This window comes from Aedes albopictus, chromosome 2 (genome assembly GCF_035046485.1).
Source record: "Aedes albopictus strain Foshan chromosome 2, AalbF5, whole genome shotgun sequence".
Lineage (NCBI taxonomy): Eukaryota > Metazoa > Arthropoda > Insecta > Diptera > Culicidae > Aedes > Aedes albopictus.
In genome coordinates, this window is record NC_085137.1 from 513,370,704 (window position 1) to 513,381,645 (window position 10,942).

Below are 10,942 nucleotides of genomic sequence, written 5' to 3' on the forward strand. Positions count from 1 at the left end.
AGGTTTCTGTTCGATTGGTTTTGATTTGGCGTTTTTTGTTTGTTTTGATTTTCTATTGGATCAAAAAGGTGCCACCCATGGACTGGAAAATGCCACTGCAATCCTGGTTGGAGTAGCACGCTGTGCGACAGACCATGTCCGTTCCTGCGGTATGGACAGGATTGCTTGATTCACTGCAACTGCAAGAATAACTCGCCTTGCAATCATATCGACGGTACGGAGGTTTCTTTTTGAGTTATTATCGCTAAAACCAGGTTGCCGTCATGCACTTTATTTTATCTTTGGAGTTTCTCTGCTTCTCTGCTTGCTATTAAAAACAGTGTTTTTAGCTTGTACTTTTAACTAATTGTTTGCCGAATAAACTATTTAAAGAACAATATTTAATTGCATTTCGAGAAGATTCGACGCATGATTCTTTCGAAGTTAAAACGAAAATGAAGGTAGATTTTATATGCAGAAGGCTTCCTGGTTCCATTGTTAGTATCTCTACTTTTGTTTTCTATCTGTTTGTGGTGTCCGGTTTTTTGGGCTTTGGTTTCGATTTGATATCCGATCGCTTTTTCCTCACTAGGAACTTGCAATTGTATTGCCGGTTATCACGGCGAAAACTGCGAGGAGCAGTGCAGTAACGGAACCTACGGTCAGAATTGCAGCCAAAGCTGTGAGTGTATGAATGGAGCCACGTGTGCACCGGAAACGGGTCAATGTTTTTGCGCTCCTGGATGGCAAGGAATTCGGTGCGACCGTCCCTGTGATACCCACCGCTTTGGAAAGGATTGCACGGAGAGATGCAACTGCTCGAATAATGCTGTTTGTAATCCGGTCAATGGTCAGTGTACTTGCCCGGCAGGTTGGACCGGAGAACGATGCGATAAGAAGTGCGAATCGGGTCGGTTTGGACGGAACTGTTCGCAAACCTGTGACTGCAGTTTGGAGCATACCTTGGCTTGTAACGCAACTACGGGCAAATGTATCTGTAATGCAGATTGGGGCGGTGAGTGAAGGTTCCTAGAGAGCCAGTCTTCCCGAATGTGTGTTGCGCCCTTTTACTAACCAGAGTTCTCCTCCTCGATTTCTCATCTGTCGCTTACTAACAAACGGGGTATGGATTTTTGGCCTAAGAAGAATCATCCGGTATAAATGTTTTTGGTTGAAGAAGCACCTGTTCATTATAACAACACTGAAATGTATCATGCACATCACTAACGGTCAAACATATAATCGTTGCACGTAAATTTTGTTAATTACACCATTCTAATGAATCTTTTCCTTCGTCTAGGTGTACGTTGTGAAAGCCGCTGTCCTCTAGGTTACTACGGAGAATCGTGTAACGAAATATGCACTTGCCACAACAATTCATCCTGCGATCCCATCACCGGCGACTGCATTTGCTCAAGCGGTTGGACCGGCCCAACGTGTAACGAACCGTGTCCGGATGGATTCTTTGGACACGGATGCAAGGAACGATGTCCGGTGTCTAATACAACGTGCGATCATATAACCGGAAAATATTCCTGCAGACCGGGCTACATTGGGACCACCTGTGAACATCCTTGCCCTTCGGGAACCTACGGAAACGAGTGTAAGCACACGTGCACCTGCAAGAATGGCGGCGAGTGCTCTCACGAAACGGGAACGTGTCAGTGTCCTCCGGGATGGACCGGTGCCAATTGCGAAGAGGTTTGTCCGAACGGTTTCTACGGAGTGAATTGCAACCAGAAGTGCAACTGCAAGAACAAAGCCAAGTGTCGGAAGAACGATGGCCAGTGCATCTGTGATCCCGGTTGGATGGGCAACCGGTGCGACGAAGTGTGTCCGGAGGGATTTTATGGGAACCACTGTATGGAATCGTGCAATTGTCCAACGGGAAACTTCGCCTGCCATGCTGCTCGGGGGTGCGTTTGCAGCGTTGGGTTCTACGGCGATAAGTGCGATAAATCTCGTGCGGAAGCCAAGGTGCAACCAACGGAAGAGAGTAAGTATAATGTTTTAGTTCATTATAATTGGAATGATTATTAGGCATGTGACCTAACGTTATTGTAGCATACCGAAGCTTCACTAATCCAACGTTTTACAGGATCGTAGAGTTACTTGTATCTAGTTTTTCGAGCATGCCATCGAAACTAGATCTAGGGTTTCCACAACTCAACCTATACGTATAACTTTCACAAATACTAGAACTCTGTCTAAACATATGCCCATATATCCTTCTGAAAAGGCTTGAATTTGTAAAACTCTTAATACCTTTAAACTGTAAAGTATCTCCTTCCTAATATTATATTTCCGCATTCTAAACGCCTTGAATTTCTTTCCGTGATTCTCTCGACAGTTCTTGCATGTTTTGTAACATAATTATTCTCGCGTTTCCTTCAGTATTCCTACCGGGACTCCTTTCAAAACACCTCCCGGATTTCTCCAGTAATTTCTTCAAGAACGTTACGTCCTTGAAATGTTCCTGGATTTATCCGGGGTTTCTTCTGTAATCTATACAGAGACTCATTCCGCAATTTTTCCCGGAATTCCTCTTGGGATTTGTGAATCAATTTTGCAATAATTCACCTAAGAATTCCTCGCGAAATCATTACTATGTTCTTTTTATTCCTTTCCGTAGTTTTGCAGGAAATCCTCCAGAAATTCCTTACATTTGCTTTCTTGGAATATCACCAGGTATTCGTTCCTGAATTCCTCCCGAAATTTCTTCCAGATTCCTTCTACAATTCAAACTTCAATTTATCCGCATTTCTTCGGAGGTTTCTTGTTTTTTGTTTCGCGTTTCTCACCTAGATTCCTCACACGAATTTGGGTTCAGGTAACAAAAAAAATCCTCTCATTTTTCGGAATATAATCGCGAGAGAAATTCCAAGAAAATCCCGGGAAGAACTCCGGGAGTGATTCTTGAAAGAATTCCGAAAAGAGCTTCGGAAAAATTTTGGAATACAATATGGGTGAATTCCCGAAATGAATTCCAGCATTATTCTAGCGATGAACTATTGGAAAATGACAGGAGGGGCTCTGTCCGGTGTTCCCTTATGTTTCTAGTGCTCCGGAGAACAGTACCTAGATGATATGATAAGAACCACTTAATTGTGGTATATTCTGCTCCTGCAGGTGTGCGAAGCATCGATAGTACGCCAATACAGCCTTTACCAACCAGTACAATTCATGAAGGTGCCAATAATTTCGATACGACTACTTTATATCACGATTGGAAACTACAAACTGAGGACGGTGATCTGTTACATGTAGATCCGACTTCGACGGTGGAAGATTTTGGTCAGCCGTTGGATGATTACATACACCTACCAGATGAACCACGCGAACATAGTAATACACGAGATTACGATTTCGATGAATACAGCGAGATTCAGCACCCGGACGAACCTCAAAGCAGTTCAGAAACTATCGCTATTCTTACAACTAGTTCAGTCCCCACTGTTCGAACAGAAGGTGTTCAAAATACCCCAACAACTCCAGTCTCGTCTATTGTGACCACTGTATTGGATGATTCCAAAGTAATCACATCGACATTAGATTCAAAGGATCAGGAAAAAATTACGACGGTTGGCTTCAATTGGAAACTACAATCGGAGGATGGAGATTTCTTGGGAATCATGTCCACTCAATCGGTGGAAGACTTTGGCCATCCGTTGGACGATTATGTACATCTTCCGGATGAACCACAAAAGAAAATTCAATCAACGACTCCTACTACTGGCATGACAGAACAGTATTCTACTACGATGTATTCGGCAAATAGTAATTTCCAAGGAATGGGAACCACTGTGAATGGAGAAGGATTTGGATATACTTTGGATGATTACATTCATCTGCACGATGAACTTCGCAACGTAACAGCTTCAAATGCTATGTTTACAACCGGTGCAACTGTCTCTACAACCGAGAAATTTGATTGGAAGATACCACCTGAAGAGGACATTATCCTGATTACCGAATCACAATATGAAGGAGAAAGCTTTGGTCACCCTTTGGATGACTACATTCATTTGCAGGATGAACCGCATAATGAATCAGAAACAAATGTTGTACCAGCGATCACTTCAACCACCTCTCAACGTACAACGACCGAACGAGACGATTGGAAACTGCAATCAGAAGATGACAGTTTTTTGGTCACCGAATCACAATTTGACGGGGAAAATTTTGGCCACCCGCTGGATGACTACATTCATCTGCAAGACGAACCTCACAATGAATCTGAATCAAATGTTCAACCAATAACTAGTTCCGCTGCCACTCAACGTACAACAACTGAACAATTCAATTGGAAACTGCCGTCAGAAGATGACAGTTTTCTGGTCACAGAATCACAATATGGAGGAGAAAACTTTGGTCACCCTTTGGATGATTACATTCATTTACAGGATGAACCGCATAATGAATCGGAATCAAATGTTGTTCCAGTGATCACTTCAACTGTCTCTCAACGTACAACTACCGAGCAACAGAATTGGATACTGCAATCAGAAGATGACAGTTTTCTGGTCACCGAAGCTCAATATGGTGAAGAAAACTTTGGTCACCCACTGGATGACTACATTCATTTGCAGGATGAACCACACAATGAATCGGAATCAAATCTTATTCCAGTGATCACTTCAATTGCTTCTCAACGTACAACTACCGAGCAACACAATTGGAAATTGCCGTCAGAAGATGATAGTTTTCTAGTCACCGAATCACAATTTGGCGGGGAAAATTTTGGTCACCCACTGGATGACTACATTCATTTGCAGGATGAACCGCAAAATGAATCGGAATCAAAGGTTATACCAATAACTAGTTCCGCTGCCACTCAACGTACAACAACTGAACCATTCAATTGGAAACTGCCGTCAGAAGATGACAGTTTTCTAGTCACCGAATCTCAATACGGTGGAGAAAACTTTGGTCACCCGTTGGATGACTACATTCATTTGCAGGATGAACCGCATAATGAATCAGAATCAAATCTTACACCAGTGATAACTTCAAGCGTCCCTCAGCGTACCACAACTGAACAATTGAATTGGAAACTACAATCTGAAGATGACAGTTTTTTGGCCACCGAATCACAATTGGGAGGAGAAGACTTTGGTCACCCTTTGGATGACTACATTCATCTGCAAGATGAACCCCACAATGAATCTGAGTCAAATTTTGTTCCAACGACAGCACGTTCTCTCTCATTCCCTGATAAAAAAGATAACAGCTCTACTACTGTGTTGTTCGACTGGAAACTGCAATCCGAGGAAGACCGTTCTTCTGGAATTGATTCAGAAGCTAACTCTAATCATCTTCCGGATGAACCCCGCAACGAAAGTGATTTCGTTACTAATTTCAACACAACGCCCCTCTTTGACTGGAAACTGCAATCCGAGGACGACAATTTTAGACCATCTGAGCCATCCGGGACCGGTGAAGATTTCGGTCATCCGTTGGACGACTACATTCATCTACCGGATGAACCTTCATCCCAATCGAAACCGGATTCATCAACGCCAAAAGCTGGACATGATTTCTCTTATCTGTTGGACGACCCGCCTCGCAAACCGAATCTGTCCAAGACGAGAACGACTACGCAAGCGACCGACTATTACGACCAGTACGAGATACCCGGCGAGACCGGGAACCCTCGCAATGACTACGAAAATTACATCGACTCGTTGACGGACAAGGGGGGTAACCTTTCCGCGAATGCTCGCGGTATAAATGGATCCGAGGTGGCAGGAAGAGCTTTCGGTAAATTTAGGACAAAGTTGTCCATTGACGATTCTAGTTGTTGGCACTTGTGAGCAGTTTTCTTGAGTTCGTGTGTTTGAGTTTGAAGTGAGGCACAATTTCTTTTGTTTTTGACGTCTTGTTCCTGTGGTGGCAAATGTTTTATTCCTTTTGTATTTTAAGTTTACAGCACTTGGTAGACTAAGCAGATCGGCTATTACAACGTTACTGCTGCAGCATCTTTTGACTGCTTTGTTTTACATGCAATGCCAACCAAAAAAGGTATTAAATGTGTGGAAATTTAACACAGGTGTTCGATGCAAATAGACATTGAAATGAACGTTTGTCGGAATTTTACTACCATTAACTACTTATTGAAAGTAGACTTTTCAAACAAAATGTGTATTTCTCCGGTCCAGTTTAGTAAAATGACAAAATATTGAAAATCCTATTTAGAATATAGTTCGTGTTATAAACCTGGAATAGGTACAAAAAAGGTTAGACTCAGATGTCCGTTGGTGGAATTGAACCGATTTCGATTTGTAGGTACTTTGAGACAAGGATGAGATGATTCACTTGAAAAGTATTATATTCACGTGCTCCTAACTCTCTTCAGAAGTATTTTAGTAAAATACAATGTATGGACAACAAGGACAACTTTTTTGTATTAATCTGATCTAAAGTAACTTGCCATGTTAAATTTGTTAAACAGTCGAATCCGTGACTGTTGATGTTCATGTTTTGAGGTTATGGCTTTCAATGCCTAGAGGAATAACTCAAGAACGGATTCTTGTTCTCGAGTATTCAGCCGACGTTTCGGTCACATTTTGTTTTGTAAATAATATGAAACCCTATAAACGCTCTACATCCATGATGTGGAGATTGGCTTCCGCTGCCTTCTATTAGCATCGTCATTAAGTCGTCCAAACACCATTGTATTTAGATGAAATTATTCTGAAGCAAGTTATGAGTACCTATGTGAATGTAATAGTTTGTAAGTAAAGTGTAAGCCAAGTAAACCATTTTCCACTTGAAATTGTTATTATTAGCGTAGCAAAAGCTAAATAATTAGATTTTTAAACTATAACACAATATATTACTTTAAACATAAAATACTGTGGGACTAATATGTAAAAATTGGTGTCGGTGATATTGACAATGAAATAAAAATCAGAAATGCATGTACAGTTATTTTCTAGTGATTAGAATTACATAGGATAACTCAGAACATAAGTATCAATTCTTTTCTGATAGCAAGTTGTAGCTATTACTTGTATTTGCAAATAAAATCAACAGTTCAGTTGCAACGACAATTTCTAAAAGTAAAAAGAAAATCGGGTTTTGTTCCTCTTAATTCCACTAAGAATTTGCATCCTTTAACAGATACGTATTTCGACCTCAACTGTAAGGTCGTCTTCAGTGTCTCGACTCGACTATTTCTAGCTTATTTACAACAACAGTCTAAGGATTATTTCAGCTTCTTGTTTGTACATTATGTATGATACTTGACAAACAAAAAACTCCTAGCATATCTAACACCAATCTGATGTCTCATTCCTTCCGATAGCATCGAACGCCGGCCTTGCGTGGGGTCTTGTGGTAGCCGTCCTGTTCGTGGGCGTTATTGTCGCACTGGTTCTATACTACCGGCGGCGAGTGGCCAATCTGAAAGCCGAAGTCAACCACGTCGTCAATTACATGATCCAGGAGCAGCCGGGCCATTTCGACAACCCGGTATATTCGGCCTACCAAAATCAACCGGGAGCGGGATCCCAAGGAGGCGGCGGCAGTATCAATGGAGGGCAACCTAACGGAGTGGCAAATGGATCGTTGATTCGAAACAATTTGAGGAATCCCAAGTCAAATCTGGACAAGTACCGCTATCCGGAAAACGAATCTGTTGGAACTGATCGATGTAAGTGTTGGTGAATGTTTACCTGGGTGTGTTTCTGGAACTTACGTGGTGTATTTCTTCTAGCTTATTCCATCCAGTTTTTGTCGGAAAGCCAAAAGAACTTCGACGCCGACATGACCAACCCCAATTATGATGTCAAGGATCACGTGTACGATGAAATCAAACACAAAGATGGTTACAAAGACCTCGGTAAGTGAGATATGGTAGTGATTGCTCAAGTTAAATTTCTATTCTGAGTAAAGTAATATGAAACGAGCTCACCTACAATTCCCAAACTATGAAAACCAGCAATCAGAAATTGATGTTTATAGTAACTTTACATTATTAATTTCCCAAATATTTTCAATGCATGCTCTCAGATTTGATAAGAAACCAATTGTAAGTCTTGAAGCTCGCATATCAAGACTGCCCCTCAGGAATCGATCGCGAATACATTCAAACCTTTTCAGACACTGAATACGACCATCTGGACTACTCCCGGCCGGGAAGTTCCCACAAGACGCACTACTTCCGAATGACGAATCCGCTTACCAACTCCCCGAAGGAGATCAATGTCCTTCGGGATAACGGAACCATCAACAATCTGTCCTCGCCGGGCCTAAGCAGTCGGCAACCGCTAGTTTCCACTGGGTTGGGTGCATCGGCCGCCACGGGTGGTGCAACCGATTACGGTTCATCCTCGTCCAATTCGTCTCCGATACCTCCTCCGCTCTGTACTACCACTACTGGTACGGATAGCAGCAATTTGTACGTTAAGATGTCCTCCGAGGGATCGTCGTCCCATTCTGCTAGTAGCGATCAGGAGTGCAACAATGCCGCCTCCAACAGCACAACCAGCAAGATTCCAGAGCATCAGCTGAACATCAAGTAAGTGCCGGAGTTTGCTCACATCCTATCTTTCCTTACGATCTTAGTAGCAAAATATGAAAAGCAATCTTTAGTGAATTCCGAATCAATCTTCAAAACTGCTAACAGTCACGATTCAAGGATGTTTCGTATTGTGTATACTACGCTCATAGTTTTTAGTGTGTTATATTGTGAGTTTTAAGATTGTGATAAACGAAAATTTTGATTGTCTTTTGCTAGGTCTGTTAGTTTTAAGTAAGCTGATTGTACAGCAATTCCACGGAAAAATATAGTGGGTTTTACATTTTTAAGCAATGTTTAGTTTTGATCCTTATCAACAAGTTTCTTCATTCACTATTTATTTATTAGGTCGTTTATTTTTGTTCGATAGTATTGAAATCAATATCTGTACATCTGGGTCTTTCGCCTCTTTTTCTAAATGATACATACAATGTCGAAAGTGGTGCGCTGTATAGAGTACTCGATCACACAATACACATAAACATTTCCTGCATTGTATTTATCCTAGTTAGAAAATATTCAAAAAAATATTGACTCATCGATTTCAAATCACAACTAAGTACATTAAAATTTTTAAATTTTATGTTATCCTAAACCAAAAAAAAAACGCCCGATTAAATCGTCTTGCTTGCAATGAAGACTGTCTTTGAAAAAAAAAGATACACAAAATTATCGACCGGTAGTTATGGTTAGTTTTGTAATTCATTTCTTCAATGAAAGTTTGCACTTTGCCCTTGACGCCTCTTACTATTGTGGGTAATAGTGGGGTCGACTTCTTTTGATACTTTTACCCAACTCGTTGCTTTACTTAGGTGTTTTGCAGAGCTTGAGCTAATCAATATGTCTTATCATAGGCCATATGAATAAAACAAAGTATAGTCAAATCTTTGTGACGATTCACAGAGATTTGGTTGAAGGCTTTTCGGTAGTATTTACTCACCTTTATTCGTACGACCTTATGTGTCGAAGACAGTCTTTATTTCCGATAAGGGACACAACTACAAATCGTTTAAAAATCTGACATCCCGCTAAACACTTTTCCATGAGGAATACGGTCGGTTGTGCTTCCCTTTGGGAAGCTAAGCGACCCGACATAAGTCGTTCAGATAGACTGCTAAGGATGAGAGAATATGGAGGAGAATACCGTAATCGAATGGAGGAGTTTAATTTTTAAACATACTGCCCTCCTCAACTACATTGGAGCGCTTATTAGCGTGAATGCCGTTCGAAAAGATAATAATTCTACTGTAATGTTAAGCGTGCCAAAACTGAGCTATCCCCGATCATTCGATAGATTGGAGTGTTGAAACAGATCAAAAAATACGTAAAATTGTTCATCACTCACCTATCTATTTACAAGTCTTGCTCACGAGTTTCAATTGCGGGTTGATATTTTACAGCAAAAGACCATGAGATGTAAGCAAAAAATGCGAAATATATAAGAAAGATTTCAGACAGATTTAGAGCAATCAAAAGGTATCCATATTTGTCATTTCCCCCCACATTCGAAGTAGGGTTACAAAGTTTATTACTGTAGTAGACTTGTTTGCATTGAGAGAAATGAGAAAAATCTTAGAATACCATAGGACGGCTACGAGAAGCTCACATATACATATTCATATACACGTTTGGAGCAAAAAAATAAGATGAATCAAAATTTAAAACTGTTATTTAGATACAATTAACGGCGGTGTAAAATTTACGACTGTCCGCGGAAGCAATTCTATTCTTATAGTAGTGATGTTGAGCAATATGTAGATTTTCTCATTAAAGTTTCTATTGTGAAATCCTGATTTTGTTTAAAAAAATAATTCCGAAAGAAATATCCTTGCAATTGTCTGGTCGCCTCATATCCCAACAAAGACGGTTTAAATATAGAAAACACAATCTTACACGCCATACAACAAAATTTGGATTCCCATACAAAAAAAAATCTTTGGGGGGGGGGAGGTGGTGTCGTAAAATCGAGAACTTCAGCATTTTCTGACAGCTTTGGATACCCTAATTTATAGTAACGGTTTGTTGATCTCCTCATAAGTCGTTCTTCAGTAACCGCTGCAGCCAGATTGCTTCTTCCGCACAAGACATTGTTCCTTTGTTCAACTTGAAGATGAGTCCGCTGTTTGATTTTCTGTCTTTGCGATTTTCCACCCAGCCTGCGTCCGCGTATCCTATCAGTCCTGAATGATCGTCCTATTTCCTCAGTTTTAGCTTCAAGTTGATCGTCCCCGTAAGACACCAGACCATACACTTCAGCTTCGTCTAATCTTGCTGAAAATGGAAGAGGTTATCTTTCGGCTCATGATGGCAATGGCGCAGCAGTATAGGGTCGAGTTTTCACTGGGATGTGCAATAATTGTTCTATTTACTAGCTTCTGGTACTGCTTTTGTCTGTCTAGTCTAGTCTAGTCTAGTCTACACATACACAGCCATTCATTGAAA

General features: G+C 40.9%; 1 protein-coding gene across 3 annotated transcripts in view; it reads left to right on the forward strand.

The window, feature by feature from the left end:
• The window catches only part of LOC109409735 (protein draper), a 130,175-nt gene extending 119,882 nt beyond the window's left edge, over positions 1-10,293 (forward strand). For 2 of the 3 annotated variants that reach the window (XM_029870209.2, XM_062854543.1), the window contains 6 exons: positions 69-214; positions 572-994; positions 1,280-1,975; positions 7,286-7,633; positions 7,697-7,822; positions 8,083-10,293. In XM_029870209.2, the coding sequence (XP_029726069.1) occupies positions 69-214; positions 572-994; positions 1,280-1,975; positions 7,286-7,633; positions 7,697-7,822; positions 8,083-8,504 (2,161 nt within the window). In that variant the 3' untranslated portion in view covers positions 8,505-10,293. Of the gene's footprint in view, positions 1-68; positions 215-571; positions 995-1,279; positions 1,987-3,140; positions 5,740-7,285; positions 7,634-7,696; positions 7,823-8,082 lie in introns of all 3 variants that reach the window. The other variant, XM_062854544.1, reaches the window with a different exon arrangement.
• The last annotated feature ends 649 nt before the right edge of the window (positions 10,294-10,942 follow it).